The sequence below is a fragment of the Natrix helvetica genome (assembly GCF_964273705.1).
Source record: "Natrix helvetica genome assembly, chromosome: W".
Lineage (NCBI taxonomy): Eukaryota > Metazoa > Chordata > Lepidosauria > Squamata > Natricidae > Natrix > Natrix helvetica.
Genome location: NC_138555.1, coordinates 45131986 through 45149629, shown reverse-complemented (window position 1 = coordinate 45149629; position 17644 = coordinate 45131986). Strand labels below are relative to the sequence as shown.

General features: G+C 47.0%; 1 protein-coding gene across 4 annotated transcripts in view; it reads right to left on the bottom strand.

Moving 5' to 3' along the window:
* Positions 1-17644, bottom strand: part of LOC309400494 (voltage-dependent calcium channel gamma-7 subunit) — a 198997-nt gene that overhangs the window by 41620 nt on the left and 139733 nt on the right. For 3 of the 4 annotated variants that reach the window (XM_081969021.1, XM_081969020.1, XM_081969023.1), the window contains one exon: positions 14514-14654. The exons of the other annotated variant lie outside the window; for it this stretch is intronic. In XM_081969021.1, coding sequence (XP_081825147.1) covers positions 14514-14654 — 141 coding nt within the window. The remainder of the gene's footprint in view (positions 1-14513; positions 14655-17644) is intronic. 4 annotated transcript variants of the gene reach the window in all.

The following is a 17644-nucleotide window of genomic DNA, read 5'->3' as shown; positions in this document are numbered from 1 at the left end:
ACAATATACAAGTCTTCTATAGAAGGCAGGCTGATTGCAGTTCTTTTTTCTGCAGTTCTAACTATCCTAAAAGAACTAACCAACTAATCTAAAAGAACAGTTCTAACTATCCTAAAACAAAATGGCAGGCATTTTCTTTTCTCTCTCCCTTTCTTCCTCCTGATGATTCCAATTCCTGCAAAATAGTTTGTGTGAGGAATCAATATGACCAGGGACTGGAAGAAATTAGAAGGGCTGAACTGGTGCCCACCTGAATTGACCAATTGGTGCTGGGCTAATTCCAACATTTTGGGCTCTAGGCACTGTCATCTAGAAAATTCTGCTTGGAGTAGTGGGCAAGTCCTGTTCTCTCCCCTCTGTAGGGTGTCCTCCAGAGACTTAGTTCAGCTTGAATAACAATTGGTCTCTAGGTGGCAGAGAGGAGTTAACATCCCCACCCCACACTTGTGCCTGTCAATTGTTCAGGATGCTTCTGAATACAGGTTTAGTGCTCTTTTAGAGAAGCACTAAACTTATATTCAACATCAGCCTGAACCAAGAGCTGACAGCTGGGAGGGGTTGGCTGGGCTGTGAAGCAGCAGAGAGTAAGCAAGCAAGATTGGGCTTGGGCACTTTTCCTGCACTGATTAACTCTCAGTAGTGCAAGCTTATCCAGGTCTTCAAGACAGGATTCTTGGTGAGTAAACAACCTCTTTGTTAGATAGGGTAATGAAGGCACAAAAGGCAAGAGATAACATCAGCTCTTTATTAGGTCAAGTACAGGCATCCACTGAATGAGTGGTCTGGCAGCTCCCTTTTTAAGGGGAAGCTGCCCAGCTCTTCAGCCAATCAGGGGTCTCTCTGTTCTACCTGAAAAGAGAGGACCTGAGTGGAGACTACTATTGTCCTTGTCAACAACTAGAGGGGGGAGTATCTAACACCCCTCCCCTCTAGGATGGAACATTCTAGTGAGTGACGTAGTCACGCAGGTAGGCGGGCCTCTGGGTCGACCTGCTGGACCTGCACAGTTCAGATGGTTGGGTGTCCTCACGCTGGGTGGTCGGACCCGTTGCTTCTCCGGACTCGTCGGACGGGGACTACTGGAACCTTTCGGAGGTCTCGGCTGGCATCGTTGCTGGAGGACTTGCCCGTGCCCCGTCGGAGTCAGCTAAGTCCCCGGGTCCTTCCGCCGCAGTCTGTGGGGGGTGCGGCTCGACCTGCGCTGGTGTTGGTGGCGTTTGCCGAAGCTGGGAGTTTCCTACTCGTCCCCGGAGTTGGTCGATGTGCCGCCGCCAGTGTCGTCCGTCCTCGAGCCTGACGGAGTAGGATCTTGGGCCCGATATTCCGACGATGGTCGCGGGCATACACAGGGTTCCCCCTGTGTAATTGTGGGCATAGACTGGGTCGCCGATGGTGAATGTCCGGATCTTTCCCGTTGAGTCAGGCGGTGTGTCGGAGGAGTAGTTGGGGTGCAGCCGGTCTAAGTGGGACCTGAGTTGGCGCCCCATGAGTAGCTCCGCTGGACTTCTGCCGGTGGTGGCGCTCGGCGTGATGTGTTGGACCAGGAGGTAGTGGTCTATCCGGGTTCTCCAGTTGCCCGGGCCCATTCTGCTTAGGGCCTCCTTGGTAGACTTTACCATCCGTTCTGCCTGGCCATTGGACGCCGGGTGGAAAGGGGCGACAAGGGCATGCCGGATTCCCTGTGTTGCTAGGAATTCTTCGAAGGATTTGGCCGTGAACTGTGGGCCGTTATCTGACACCAGCACGTCAGGGAATCCGTGGGTCACGAACAGTCCCCGGAGCGTCCTGATAACAGAGTCTGTGATGGTGGATGTCATCAGGACTACCTCCAGCCACTTCGAGAATGCGTCCACTACGATGAGGAAGGTTTGCCCATGTATTGGCCCTGCAAAGTCTATGTGGACTCTGGACCATGGTGCTTGGGGTCGCTCCCATTCTTTCGTGGGTGCCTCTGGGGGAGCCGGTCTGGACTCTTGGCATGGTGTGCATGTGGCCACCCACTCTTGAATGTCCTTGTACATATTGGGCCACCACACATAGCTCCGTGCCAACGCCTTCATCCTTACTATCCCCGGGTGACCCTTGTGGAGGGCCTCTACCACGGCCACTCGTAGCTGTTTCGGAATGGCCACTCGGTCCCCCCACAACAAACAACCCCGGATGGCGGATAGTTCATCTCGTTTTGTGGCGAATGGGTTGAGCTCTGCCCCAAACGGCCCCTTGGGCCACCCCCTCCACACCCAGTTCAAAATTTGTTTGATGGTTGGGTCTTTCTCGGAGTGGTGTGCGACGTCCCTGGAGGAGATGGGGCCCAAGTCTAGGCAGTCGATTAGGAGTACGACGGTCTCGGGTGTTGGGTCAGCGAGCAGCTCCGGTAGGGGGCATCGGCTCAGTGCGTCTGCATGCCCCAGTGTGGCGCCCGGACGGTGGATGAGTTGGTAGGAGTACGCGGCCAGGAAGATTGTCCATCAGGTCATGCGAGGGGAGAGTGACACCGGTGTTGGGCGGTCTCCAGCTAGCAGTCCCAGCAGCAGCTTGTGGTCTGTCACCAAGTCGAAATCCCTGCCGTACAGGTATTCGTGGAATCGCTTGACTCCCGCCACGGCAGCCAGGGCTTCCCGGTCCAGCTGGCTGTAGTTCCATTCGGCGGCGGACAGCGTCCTCGAATAGAATGCGATTGGGGCTTCCGTGCCGTTCGGCATCCGGTGGCTCAGGACAGTGCCGACTCCGAACGGGGAGGCGTCGCAGGTCAGTACCAACGGCAGGGTTTGACTGTACTGGACCAGGAAAGAGTCTGCTGATAAAAGTCCCTTCACGGTGGCGAACGCCTTGGCTTCGGCTTTCCCCCACGACCACTCCGCGTTCTTCGCTAGCAGGCGGTGCAGCGGTTCAGCAACCATCGCTTTCTGCTTGAGGAACACGCTATAAAAGTTAAGGAGTCCAAGGAACGCCTGGAGCTCAGCCTGATTTCGGGGAGTGGGGGCTTCCCTAATGGCCCTGATTTTCTGGTTGGTCGGGTGAATCCCGGAGCCGTCGATCATGTATCCTAAAAACTCCACCCTGGGTACGTTTATTTTGCACTTCTCCTTTTTGAGACGGAGGCCATTAGTCCGGATTCTGTCTAAAACAGTGCGAACTCTTTCTATAAGTTGCGCTTCGTTTGCGGCGGGGACCAGTATGTCGTCGAAATAGGGGACGACTCCCGGTATTCCCTGCAAGAGGCGTTCCATGATACTTTGGAATAGCCCAGGGGCGATACTAACGCCGAATTGCAGGCGGTTGCACTTGAACGCGCCCGTGCGTTACGATGGTCTGGGCCTCTGCAGTAGCGCCATCTACTGGCAGCTGCTGGTACGCCTGCGCCAAATCCAGTTTTGCAAAGACCTTCCCTGGGCCGAGGGAATGCAGTAAGTGTTGGACTACGGGTACGGGGTACGCACTTTGTTGCAACCCCTTGTTGATTGTGCATTTGTAATCGGCGCACAATCTGATTGACCCGTCAGGCTTTACCGGGGTCACTATTGGCGTTTCCCACCGGGCGTGATCGACGGGTTCGAGGATCCCCTGGCTCACCAGTTTGTCTATCACTTTATCAATTTTAGGTCGGAGGGCGAAGGGCACTCTCCTGGGTTTGAGCCGAATTGGGGCCACGTTTGGGTCTAGGCTAAACGATATGGGGTCCCCCTTGTACTCACCCAGGCTGGAGGCAAAAACGTCCTGGAACTCCCTAAATATGGTTTCCGCGGCGTTCCCCGTGGTGGCAGCGGGTGCTTGGTCTGCTTCGTCTAGGGCGTTGACTTCAGCCACAACCATCCACAGAGCCTGAAACCAGTCCAGTCCGAAAAGGCTCTGGAGGTTGTCTCGCACCACGATCGCCTGCAGTTTCTTCGTGATCCGTTTGTAGCGTACAGTGAACGTGCCTTGTCCCACGAGGGGAACCAGGTTTCCTTGATAGTCACGGAGACGGACGTCGGGGCTCCTGAGGTCCCCCTTCCGCATCGTGGGGATCGTCCGTTTCATGAAAACGGTGACTTTGAGCTTCCTTGGGCGGCTGATCCGCATGTGCCGAACAGGGACCGTGACGCTTGGAATCGAGTGGTGCCCCTGGTGTTTCTGGCCAGATGCGGTGAGGTTGGCCACATGGTCGTCAGCCTCTGACCTGCGGAGCTGCCTCTGACTGGGTCGCTGTCTCTGGTTCGGCCCTCTCTCCGCTCTCTCGGGGCGACCGCTGGTCGCAGGGAGCTCGCTGCGGCATACTCTGGAGAAATGTCCCTTTCGCTTGCATCGCTGGCATGTCGCGTCCCGGAACCGGCAGGTTGCTCTTGCGTGATCGCCTCCACAGCTGGCACAGGGCAGGCCAGGCGATTTGAATTTCCGCGCCGGTGCTGCGCGGCTACTGCGCATGCGGTGGCTGATCTCGTCGCTCTCGTCGCTCTCTTGTTCTACGGTTTCGCGGTGGACGCGGGTGCTCCTGAGAGCCTCGGAGGGTGCGGAGAGGCGTTGGAGGGTTTCAATGGACTTCTGCGCGGACTCGGTTGCCCTTGCCTCGTCGAGGGCGATCTGGAGGGAGAGGGTGCTTCTCGCCAGCAGTCTTGCCTGTAGGCTCCGATCTCGGACCCCCATTATGATCCGGTCCAAAAGCGCATCGTCCAGATCACGGAATTCGCAATGTTTTGCGGCTTTCTGGAGTTCGGCGATGTACTCGTTTATGGACTCACCCTCCATCTGGTTCCTCTGGTGGAAGCGATAGCGCCGCACATACTTGGACGGTTTCGGGGCGTAGTGAGTCTTCAATGCCTGCTGTAAGGCGGACCAGGAGACGGCGGGTAGCGGCATCGGTTCCGAGAGGTTCTTGGCGGTATCTAGAACTGCGGGGCCGCAGTATCCCAGGAACAGGTTCTTCTTCCGGAGGTCCGGGGCGCCGCCGAGATCGTTTGCCTCCAGGAAAACCTCGAACCGCAGCATATAGGCATCCCAGTCGTCTGTGGCGGGGTTGAACGGAGGCGGTTGGGCATAGGTGGCCATTCTGACTCTCTCTGTCTGGGTTCACAAATGGCTAGTATGCCTTCCTGTGCTCCAGGCGGAATCGCTGCCTTGTGACCAACCTCTTTGTAGTGAGTTTCGCTCTTTTGTCTGCCTAATTGCCTTCCAATCCCACCTTCGTCGCCAGTGTTAGATAGGGTAATGAAGGCACAAAAGGCAAGAGATAACATCAGCTCTTTATTAGGTCAAGTACAGGCATCCACTGAATGAGTGGTCTGGCAGCTCCCTTTTTAAGGGGAAGCTGCCCAGCTCTTCAGCCAATCAGGGGTCTCTCTGTTCTACCTGAAAAGAGAGGACCTGAGTGGAGACTACTATTGTCCTTGTCAACAACTAGAGGGGGGAGTATCTAACACCCTTCATCTACCATCTCCAGCAGCCCAGTGGGGCAAGTTCTGACAAGATGTCTAAGCCCATGAACCAACATCTTCTCCACCCACAGCAGTGCCGCAACTAAGATTTATATCGACAAAAGCAGCAGAGTTTGAAATAGAATGAACAATGATCTGTTGTGTGATAAGTGAAAAATGGCAAATTTCCTCCTATCAAACATCCAACATGCACCAGAAGAGCTTAGTCCTAAAAACTTGCATTTCCACAAATACTGGTAGTTCTCGCATCTGCAATTCCATCGCTAAAACACATGAATGTTCAGCAAGACATCTTGTGACCATAATGAGCTTACAATGTCACTTCCACCAGGGTCATTAAGTGAGGCATCATATGACCACAACTTGTTATTTTACTGCCAGGTTTGCCATTGATCTTGCCTATCGGAAACCAGCTGTGAACTGCACAAGTGATGATCACGTGACTGCAGGACATTGCGATGGTAGTAAACACCCATTGGTTGCTAAGCACTCAAATCTTGATCATGTGATCACAGGGATGCTGTGACTGTCACAGACATGAAGTTACTTTTCCAGCACTGTCATAACTTTGAACAGTCACTAAACAGGGCAGTTGTTAAATGAGCTCTATCTGCAGTTTTGAACTCCTAGAATCCTCAGTTAATATGACAGTGGGCATGATTTTCAAAGATTTTATACCATGTCTTGCAGACTTTATATTCCCCACTCCTATGGGACCTTGGAGCTGATTTTAAGGGAGCATGGGAAGGGTACAGAGAAATGAAATAAGTGGAAAGCATTTCCTAATCCTCTTCCATTAATAAGTTAAGATAGCCTTTATTCCGTATTTCCCTGAAAATAAGACCCACCTCAAAAATAAGCCCTAGCCTGGTTTTTTTGGGGGGGCTAATATAAGACCTACCCCAAAAATAAGCCCAGAGGGTTGGGCATGGCCAGCACAAGAGGAGGTGAGCGTGTGGGGGGCCACCAGTGTCCGGCAGTAGCCACAGCCCGCAAGCCCCTTGGTGCAGCACAAATAAGCACGGAGGCAATGAGGGGGGGGGAGAGAAAAAGGTGATCTGGATGTGCTGTGCGGCTGCCTGGCTCACTGGAGGCTCACAGGAGGCTTGCATAGAGGCATGGGGGAGGGGGGAGGCAGGCACTCCCAATGCCCCACGCAGGCGCCTGCCCAGCACAGCCGTCGGCAAGCCGAGAGATGGTGGGACAGAGTGGGCAACGCATTGGGATCGTCTGCCTCCCCCCCCCCCCTTGTGCCTCTGGCTCTGCCTGCTGCCGGTGCTTTTGTCTTCCTCTGGGCGAAAAGTGTTTGAACACCTATGGGGCGCTTGGGAACAGAGCAAATCATAGGCGCCTGTTAGGAATGTAAGCTAACGGTTGGGTCAGCAATATATAAGCCATGAGAGTAGTACTGTTTCTTTAAGTACTGCTGTAATGGGATTGGTTGCTGTTACCTCAAGCAGCCATAAGATGGAGCCAGAATGACTGTTAGCGCTCTGTTTGTTAGATGCTGATCGGTGAATACTGCTTGTTAGATGAATCATGCGTTACTGTGAGTTTTGCTACTGTTAGCGACTTTGTGTGCTGAACTGATTATATGATACTGGACTGTGTTTGATGAATAACTGACTGACTGAACCATGTGTAAATTGAACTCTGAATACCTCTATTTTCCACATAAGTAAAATACTATTACTTTTACTATTCGGTGTCGCTGTATGCTGGTTTGTGTGTGTTCTTCCACACCACTCTCATTACGCTTCTCTGCACACTCGCTCTCCTAACGGGGAGACTACCTAACACTGGTTATGGGCCCAGGTTGTACCAGACGTAGCTAAAAGAGAGTTGGTGTCGATACCGTATACAGACAGCTGTTTAGTTTGTGACTGTTACTATCGTGGAGAAGATGGCACACGCCCCATCAGCAAGTCTATCACTAATAACCTGGTTGGATGGGACAAACTATGTTTCCTGGTCTATGAAATGCAGCCTACTCCTGCATAGTGAGGGATTATGGGATGCTGTACAGAATCCACCGGACATAACTTCTTGGGATCCAGATGATGAGGATGATGCCAAGAAGATAGCAGTTTCAAAGATGCAACAAACGAGCGTTGTGTATAATTGGTCTAACACTGACTGACCAACAATTAGTTCATATTCGTGGGGAACATTCTGCTGCAAGATGTTGGGAGAATTTAAAGAAGATTTATGTACGTGACACTGTAGGTGCACATATACATCTTACACGCAAACTGTTTAGGGCACGTCTTCTGAAAGGCGGAGATATGTTAGCTCATTTAAACTTTAAAGGAGTTTTCCAGGACCTACATGAAAAAGAACTTATTTTCTCAGAGTTACATCAAGTCTACATCATTCTGTCCTCACTGGATGAGAGTTATGATGATTTCGTATCTTCCCTTGAGGTCCTAACCCGAAATGAACTAACATTGACTGACATAACTGCACGCCTGTTGGAAGAGTCAAGAAGAAGGATGGAAAGAGAACAACAGAGAGAGAAACCACCACAACATGAGGAGTCACCTTCGACTGCCTATACTGTTAGAAAATGTTTTTCTTGTGGGGCTAAGAGGCATATAGCTAGATTCTGTAAAAATGTAAAAGAACAGAATACTAGGAAAGCTAAGAAAAACGCTAATGGCTACTTAGCTATGTCTAATTTGACTATCCCTAGCAATCCACCAATAAACCATGATTCATGGGTTGATAGTGGAGCATCACAGTGCATTACTAGAAATAGAAATTGTTTTGTAAACATGTCCGCAACATGTATCTTTGGCAAATGGATGGAAGGTGAAAGCATCTGGTGAAAGTATGGCATATTGTTCATTCGTAAATGAGCAGTTATCCATGTTGTATGTACCTAAACTGAAATTTAATTTATTATCAGTAAGGGCTCTAGTTAATATTGGCTATGTAGTAACCTTTAGGGGAGATAACTGTATCATAGAAAAGGAAGGTAATAGGGTTACCAACTTCGCCCCAGGAGCCGGGAAGCGTGGGGGGTGCGCGGCGGCGCTGTCATGTCGCCGCGCGTCTTCGCCGAGCGGAGCCTGGAAGGAAACAACTAATTGAAGGCTACAGCTGAAGTGCAGTGAGGTGGGAAGTCTCCCCAAATCTCTTGCTAATCTATCCAATTGATGAACAGCAGTCTTTTTAAAGCTTTGTTTCAATCTTTGGAAGTGTTAAGATTGGAGGGGGGGGTTTCCACCCCCCCTCGGAAAAGCGGCATTCGTAATATCTCTCTCTCTCGGAGGAGAGAGAGAGTTAAAAACCTACTTTCACTTCCTTTAAGTAATGGGAGAATGACTTTTTACTACAATTGCGAGAGAAAGAATGGCTGAGTTGATTCTTTTAAACTATTTATGGGAACCTTTGACTTGTTGCTTTCTGACCTCCTGTGAAGGCTAAGCCAAGATGGCCAACTTCCTCCTTCTTCCTTGCCTTTACGAATGAAGTTCCTCTCTTGAAAGATTTTCTGGCTTTGTACTATTTCACACCCCAGAGACCTCCAGGAGCCTCTCCTACCACGTATCTCCCTTGGATTTGGAATATTTGATTCAATTATTTGGCTTGGAGCTGCACAGGAAGACTAACATTCTCTTCTGGGCTTGCCTGCCTTGCGATCTCTCCCGGTTGTGCTTTTCCACAGACGCCATTTCTTTGTACAGACTTATAGCTATCTCTGAGTTTCATAATGGGCCCTAAAAAATTACCGCCTGGTAAGGCATCCTCGACCCCGACATCCTCTACATCCAGCCCGATCACTCAACAGACACAACTGGCGTCATTTCTACAACCTAAAGCTCCCGAAGAGAGTCCAAAGGATTTATCTGTTCACCAAATGCTTCAAACTCTTTTAAAGGGACAGGATGAATTGAAAAAACAACCGACAGAACTAAATGACCAGCTCAGAGAAACGCAACAACAAGCTACACAAAATAAACAGAGAATAGGTATACTGGAGGAGGGCGCGGCTGGGATGAGGGAGGAGGTTAAGACAATTCAGAAGGGGAATATAGAATTTGAAAACCATATGATAAAGATGGAATTTGAAAGGATGTCTTTTTTCCTTAGATTTCAAAACTTGCCAGAAACGGAGAATGAAGATCTTAAGGAGATTATGACTACAATCTTAGCAGAATACATTAAAAGAGATAAACAACAGCTATGGTGGGATATTGATTTGATTTATAGGATCAACTCAGCATATGCTAGAACACACAATGTTCCAAGGGAAATCCATGTTAAATTTCTTAGAAAGACCACAAGAGATGAGGTCCTAGGAGCTCAAAGGGGGGAACCACTAAAATATAAAGACAAAGAAATAACCATTCTTAAACAGATTCCGAAGAAAATAAGAGATAAGAGGAAGAAATATTCCTCTTTAGCAAAGAAATTATATAATAAAGGAGTCTGGTTTAGATAATAATAATAATTAATAATTTATTAAATTTCTAGACCGCCCCCTCTCCCCGGAGGGACTCGGGGCGGTGTACAGGAATAAATTTAAAAACATACAAACAATCATATACATAGCTAAAAATCAAATTAAACAACCCCTGTACGAATTTATAAAAATTAAAAACATTAAAAACAGACCCTAAAACCAATCCTAAAAATTTAGCAATAAAACTGAGGTGGGAAAGATGGAATTTGGCCAAGCCGGCTAGCTGGAATAGGTGGGTTTTAAGTTTCTGACGGAAGGAGCGGAGATCCGTAGCCATTCTAATGTCGGGGGGAAGGTCATTCCAGAGGGTCGGGCCCATCACAGAGAAGGCCCTTCCCCTAGGCGTCGCCCGCTGGCACAGCCTAGTAGACGGCACTCGGAGGAGTCCCTCTCTGTGTGAGCGAATCGGCCGAAGGGATGTATGGGGCAGGATATGATCCCGCAAATAACTAGGTCCTGTGCCATGGAGCGCCTTAAAGATGATGGTCAACACCTTGAAACGCACCCGAAAAACCACAGGCAGCCAGTGTAGCCCGCGCAGGAGAGGTGTTACGTGGGAGTAGCCAGAGACTCCCGAGACTGCCCGCGCGGCCGCATTCTGAACCAGCTGCAGCCTTCGGGTGCATCTCAAGGGGAGCCCCATGTAGAGAGCGTTACAGTAGTCTAGATGGTTATTGCCAGAAGGTATAGGATTTTCTGGGAGGGCAGCAGAATTAGAATTAATACAGTTGTGGAGGCAGAGGCTTTCATTAAAAAACACAATGCCCTCCTAGACAAAACAGGGGACAGTACACAAGATATGAAGGAGGGAGGGGCCGAGGCTCTGCCAGCAGACAGGGGGGAGGATGCAACACTGAGAAGACTCACATCACAAAAATGAGCTGAAACATTATTGCAATTGTTGTTATAATGTAATTGTTGGAAGTGATACAAAAAATAATTGAATATACTTTCCCTTACCTTTTCCCTATGTAAAACATCAAAAAACCAATAAAAAACTTTGTTTAAAAAAATAATAATAATTGAATATACTGATGATTTAATGTAAAATCAAAAGCTGCCAATGTTTATTCAAATGTTGATGTTTTCCTATTTTTCTTTGTAAAAGTTGCGAGATTTGGGGGGGATTACCACCTTCCGCATGATGTAGCTGTCAACATTTTTTATACCTATTTACCCCTTTTCCTTAAAACATTTGTAAAAACCAATTAAAAAATTTCAAAAAAAAAGGATGTAAATGGATTTACAAGATTAAAGCAAGTGTAGATGGGACTGTTACCCATAAAGCCAGATTGATAGCACAAGGTTTTGATCAGTCAGCCAATGACTATGATGAGGTCTTTGCACCTAGTTTAAGAGCTACAACATTACGTGCATCATTAGTTTGGGCAGCTCAGCATGGATATGTAGTGAATCATTTAGATGTCGAGACGGTATATCTCCATGCACCATTGCAACATACTATATATTTAAAGAAACCTTTAGGGTTAAACACTGATAGCAACACTGATTGCTGGAAGTTAAAAAAGAGTCTTTATGGTTTAAAGCAATCAGGCTATGAATGGAATCAATGCATAGTGAAGGAATTAGCGAAGATAGGTTTCAAAGCTGGAATGGCTGATCCTTGTTTGTTTAAGAAAGCAAGCGATGGTATGATTTCATTGTTGCTATTGTTCACTGATGACATAGCATTAATTACTAAAACCGAGCAAAAGGCTATTGAGATTCTTACACTATTAAAAACGTGGTTTAAAATAAAACACCTTGGTGAAATTAAGCAGTATCTTGGTTTGAAAATAGATAAAACTAGGGGAGGATATAAAATATCACAAACTGAGAAGATTAACCAGTTACTCAGGACTTTTAAAATGGAACTGTGTAAACCGGCTAAACCTCCGATGAGTCAAGAATTTAGCCATGATGATGTAAAAAGCCCTGTATTTGATAAAGGTATTAATCAATCCCTAATTGGTATCTTATCTTATCTTAGCAATTGGTCGAGGCCAGATATAGCATATAGTGTTAATCAATTAGCCAGGTTTAATGTTGAACCTACTGAAAGGCACTGGCAAGCTGTTAAACGTGTATTGAGATATCTTAAACAGACAACACACTATGCCTTATATTTAGAGCCTAAGGATGAACTGAGATTAACTGCATACGCTGATGCAAGTTTTGCTACAGACGTGTCAACACGTAAATCCACATCAGGTATCGCGATATTCTTAGGAAAAGCATTAATTGGATGGCGGTCTATTCATCAAAAACATTTAAGTTTATCAACAATGGAGGCTGAATTCTCATGTTTGTCTTTGTTATGTACGGACTTGGTTTGTTACAAGCAACTCCTACTGGATATGGGGATTGATGTACAGGAGCCTATTGTTGCATATGAAGACAACCAAGCAGCGATTCACATGGCATCCATTCTTGCTGTAAAGACAAGGACAAAGCATACTGACCTAAGATATCTAAATGTACGGCAAAGTGTTAGTAGTAACATGATTACACTAGAGTATTGTATGTCTGAAGAGAACATTGCAGACCATTTTACCAAAGTCCAAGGTACTGTAAAACATAAACATTGTTGTGATGAGTACAGACTCAGACTGTAAGGGTTATATATATTGCTTACCCAAAGGGGAGAATTTTAGGAATGTAAGCTAATGGTTGGATCAGCAATATACAAGCCATGAGAGTAGTACTGTTTATTTAAGTACTGCTGTAATGGGATTGGATGCTGTTACTTCAAGTAGCCATAAGATGGAGCCAGAATGACTGTTAGCTCTCTGTTTGTTAGATGCTGATCGGTGAATACTGCTTGTTAGATGAATCATGAGTTACTGTGAGTTTTGCTACTGTTAGCGACTTTGTGTGCTGAACTGATTATATGATACTGGACTGTGTTCGATGGATCACTCCTTAACTGAGAACATTGATAACTGACTGACTGAACCGTGTGTAAATTGAACTCTGAATACCTCTATTTTCCACATAAGTAAAATACTATTACTTTTACTATTCGGTGTCGCTGTATGCTGGTTTGTGTGTGTTCTTCCACACCACTCTCAGTACGCTTCTCTGCACACTCGCTCTCCTAACGGGGAGCCTACCTAACAGCGCCCAAACACTTTTCATCCTGATGGAGAAATGATGGAGACTCAAAGTATTGTCTGCTTGCAAATGGGATGCTTTGATACAGAGCGATTAGCTCTGTTTCAAAGTGTCCCATTTGCAAGCAGACAAAGCTTCATCTCCCTCTGGGCAAAAAGTGTGTGGCAGAGACAGGCACAGGCACAGGCATTTGGAGGGGGTGGTAGTGGGAGGCGATCCCAACGGACTTAGCTCCATTTCAAAGCATCCCAAAAGTGCGTCTGCCCTGGGAAGCCCTGTAAGCCACTGTGGCCGCGAGCAAGCAGATGTTGGGAGGCAGCGGGCGGGCGGCCACAAAATGAGACACCTCCCGAAAATAAGACCTAATGGGTCTTTTGGTCAAAAAATATATAAGACCCGGTCTTATTTTCAGGGAAACACAGTTGTCACCTTTTTCTGTGAACACTCTTGCACACATTCAAAATGAAATTCTGATGCCTACTCTCAGAAGAATATATATACAGTATATACCCATACATACACATGCACACACATATACATATACTATAAATGCACACACAAACATATATTAATATATATTAATCACTTTCCATTTTATTAATGGAAAGGCAAATCTGGATGCTACACAGATATTTATTCATTCATTTACCAAACTACCATGCTAGTTTTTTTGTTCAAAACCAAATATTTAGGGTAGCTTATGTGGCCCCAGGGCAGAATTTAAAGTCTCTGTCCTCTCTTTTACCTCCTCATTTTTTATTTAAAATGTAATTCCTATTTGTATCTGTCTTGGATCTGACAGCACTTATTGATCACAATCTGTTTGTTTTGCTTTGTGGTGTTGAAACCTCCTTGATGTCACCCATTCTAAACCAAAGGCACAGTCCCACTAGATCAGGGGTCTCCAAACTTGGCAACCTTAAGACTTGTGACATGCTGGCTGAGGAATTCTGGGAGTTGAAGTCTACATGTCTTAAAGTTGCCAAGTTTGGAGACCTCTGTAATAGATCAGTGTTTCCCAACTTTAGAAACTTTAAGATGGGTGTAAATTCATCACAGGGAGATGTCATCTTGAACTAAGGAGAAGTCTCCTGACAGTGAGAACAATTGGTCAATAGAACAGCTTGCCTCTGGAAATTGTGGGTGCTGCATCACTGGAGGTTTTTAGGAAAAGATTAGACAATACTTTGTCCAGGGTGGTATAAGGTCTCCTACCTTGAGCAGGGACTTGGACTAGAAGACCTCTAAGTTCCTTTCTAGTCCTATGATTCTATAAGATGTGTGCATTTCAATTTCCAGAATTCTCCAGCCAGCCATGCTGGTTGAAGAATTCTGGGAGTTCAAGTCCATACTTCTTAAAGTTCCCAAGGCTGGGAAACACTGTGCTAGATCTTCCCCTCTTCACATTATAAACTCCCACCCTCAGTCTTCAACCCAGAACTGTCCCCACTATTACAATCAGCCCAGAGCTTGCAGATCAATCTCCCTTAGTAGAACAGCCCCAGCTTCTGAATCCTTACCAGAAAGGATGAAGAAGATGCCTGAAACGAAAGCCAGAATGGTTCTCTGTGGGCGGATATGTCCAATATTGCTAATGACAAAGGCTGTGAAGACCAGAAAGAGGCTGACCATGGGAAAGGGGGTGGCTGTGCGAATGGTCTCTGCCAGGAGAAAGGGAGTAAGAGAAAAAAGAAAGGGGGTAGAGTTAAATTTGAGTCCATCACCAGACTTGTATTCAGGGTTATTTCACATTAAGGCTTAGACCAGAGGTTTCCCACAAATGAGAGAGTTTACGAGCATATACAGCAATCTTTTCCTTCATTGGTAAATAACTAGCAACAATGGATGGAAACTAATCAAGGAGAGAAGCAACCTAGAACTAAGGAGAAATTTCCTAACAGTGAGGATGATAACCAGTGGAACAGCTTGCCTTCAGAAGTTGTGGGTACTTCATCACTGGACGCCTTTAAGAAGAGACTGGATAGCCACTTGTCTGAAATGGTATAGGGTGTCCTGCTTGAGCAGGGGGTTGTACTAGAAAACCTCCAAGGTCCCTTCCAACTCTATTATTCTATATTCCAAGGTGGGTTGCTACCGGTTTGCACTGGTTCAAGCGAACCGGTAGTGGAAATTGGGACTGAGTCACCAAACCGGTAGGGACTGCAGGCTGGCCATGTCCCCGAACTGGTTCCCTGGTCACTGTCGTTGTCGACTTGGTTTTTAATCATTTTTTCATGTTTTGCGCATGCACAGAACAATTTACACTCAACTGCGCATGTGCGCAGAGCAAAGCATGCACAAAGCGAACTGGCAGCAATGCCGGCAGCAACCCACCCATCTATATTCTATATTCTGATTCAATCTGGACTTTTTTGACCCATCCCTGTGAATAAGTTTAGCAGCCTCCTTATTTAAATCAGACACTTCTTTCTGAAATCAACCCACCCACATGTAAAAGGTGGGGTACATGTTTTTTTAGGGTCAACCAGAATGCTTTTTATTCCCTTGCAATTTGAATCTGTTCTCTGTGTAAGGAAAGGAAAACCTCAAATGAATCATAAGAACTCCCTGTCAGGTTCTGTCACAGTGAAGCAACTGAGCCAAAATGTTTTAAAACTTTAACCCAAATCAACTTGCTCTCACCTCAGGGTTAGTAAAATGCTTATTTTGGAAAAACTGTGCAACATATCTCAGCTGTTTCAGAAGTGACACTGATGACTACAAAAAGAAGAGTGTGATGATGAAAAAGGCTAGAAAACTTGATAGCAGAACTCAGAAGGATATTATAAAGATTTGAAGTCCAATCCTAGAGCTTAAATAATAAATTAAGGTGTATATAACATATTTTTATGGAACAAGGTCATAGTATTAAATATATCTAATCACAGTCGAGTGAGGCAAAGTCTATTGTAACCTGAAGCACTGTCCTTACTGCAATTTTGAGCACAACATGCATAGCATACACCTTCCATGTGTATATGCTACAATAGAAAATGGCAATGTTTTGCATGTTATATCATCTACACCACAGAAACATTGCACTGACTTATAGATTCCCATCCATTCAGTTTGTTAAGTTTGGAGACAGCATGCTGTAATGTGTTTATTATTTAGTTTAATCTTTAAAGTCTGTGCCCCAAAAAAGCTCACACAAGTAAAACTACAGATTTTGCACTATAAAAAGGAATGTAACCAAGACCTCAATACAGATGGATGGATGACAGAATGATTGCTAGTTAAACGGGTTAGTTAGTTGATGATAGATAGATAGATAGATAGATAGATAGATAGATAGATAGATAGACAGACAGACAGACAGACAGACAGACAGACAGACAGACAGATGTGGGGAGAGGGAGGGGGAGAGAGAGAGCGCCAAAGTGAAAGCCAGTGTGGTCCAGTGGTTAAGACACCAGACTAGAAAGAGGGAGATAGTGAGTTCAAGTTCTGCCTTAGTCATGAAAGATAGCTGGATGACCTTGGGCTAGTAACTCTCAACCCAACCCATCTCATGGGATTGTTGTTGGAAAAATAGGAGGAAGGTGTATTGGATATGTATGCTGCCTTGGATTGTTAGAAAACTAATAAAGGTGGGGCAGAAACAAACAAAGAAACAAATACATACATACATACCCGGGTTTCCCCGAAAATAAGACTGGGTCTTCCTTTCTTTTGGGCCACAAAATTAGCACTAGGGCTTATTTTCCAGGGGTGTCTTATTTTTTCCCCATGTATGGGAGGTCCACTTCTTCTGCTTGCTTGCAGCGGGGTGGGAGGCTGCGTGGTGCACCAGTGCCGCTGCCACGAGGCAGGGGGTGGGGGTGGGGGTGGAGCTGCCCCATGCACCCTGCACTGGCATACCACAGGGCCCCCGCAGCCAGGCCATCCACACCGACACCTGCCTCGCCTCACGGCCATGGCCACAGCACCACCACACTGCTCAGCTTCCTACTCTGCTGCAGCTGCAAGCAAGCAGAAGAAGTAGGCCGGCAGCCATGTGGGCTCCATGGCTGCTGGTGCTACCACCGCAAGGCAGGTGTCAGTGCATGGATGGCCTGGCTGTGGGGGCTCTGAGGTAAGCCGCTGTGTGGCGTGTGTAGCAGCTCCACTACACCCTGCCTCGCGGCGGCACCATGACCAACCAGACAGAATGGGCAGGGGCCCAGCTGTGCAGGTGTTTAAGTAGGGCTTATTGGGTGGGGGGTGTTAGGGCTTATATTAGGCGCACACGTAAAAACATGTTAGGGCAAACATGTCAAAGACAAGGCACATGGGCCAGATCCAGCCCACGATATGGTTAGATCTGCCACACGGGAAGGACCAGTCCACGGCGCCTCAGTTTGGCCAGGATGACCGGGCGCTGGTGTACAACCTGGTGGCGGCCCTCCAGGCTGGCACACAGTCAGCCTTAGATCTGTGGGCCTGTCCATGCCCTGCCCCCTGGGTGTCAGGTTCCAAAGGGTTAATGAAAACAGCCAAACACAGAAATGGTTTGTAAATGCAGTTTGTATTCTTTCTCCGGCATGAACTGACCAACAAAGCACCAAGGCAATGAATAAATTATCAGAGCTGGCACCCTGTGCTTCCCACCACCTTTTATAGTTACATTGGTAATTAAGATAAACTGCACCCTGCGCGTGTGCACACCCAT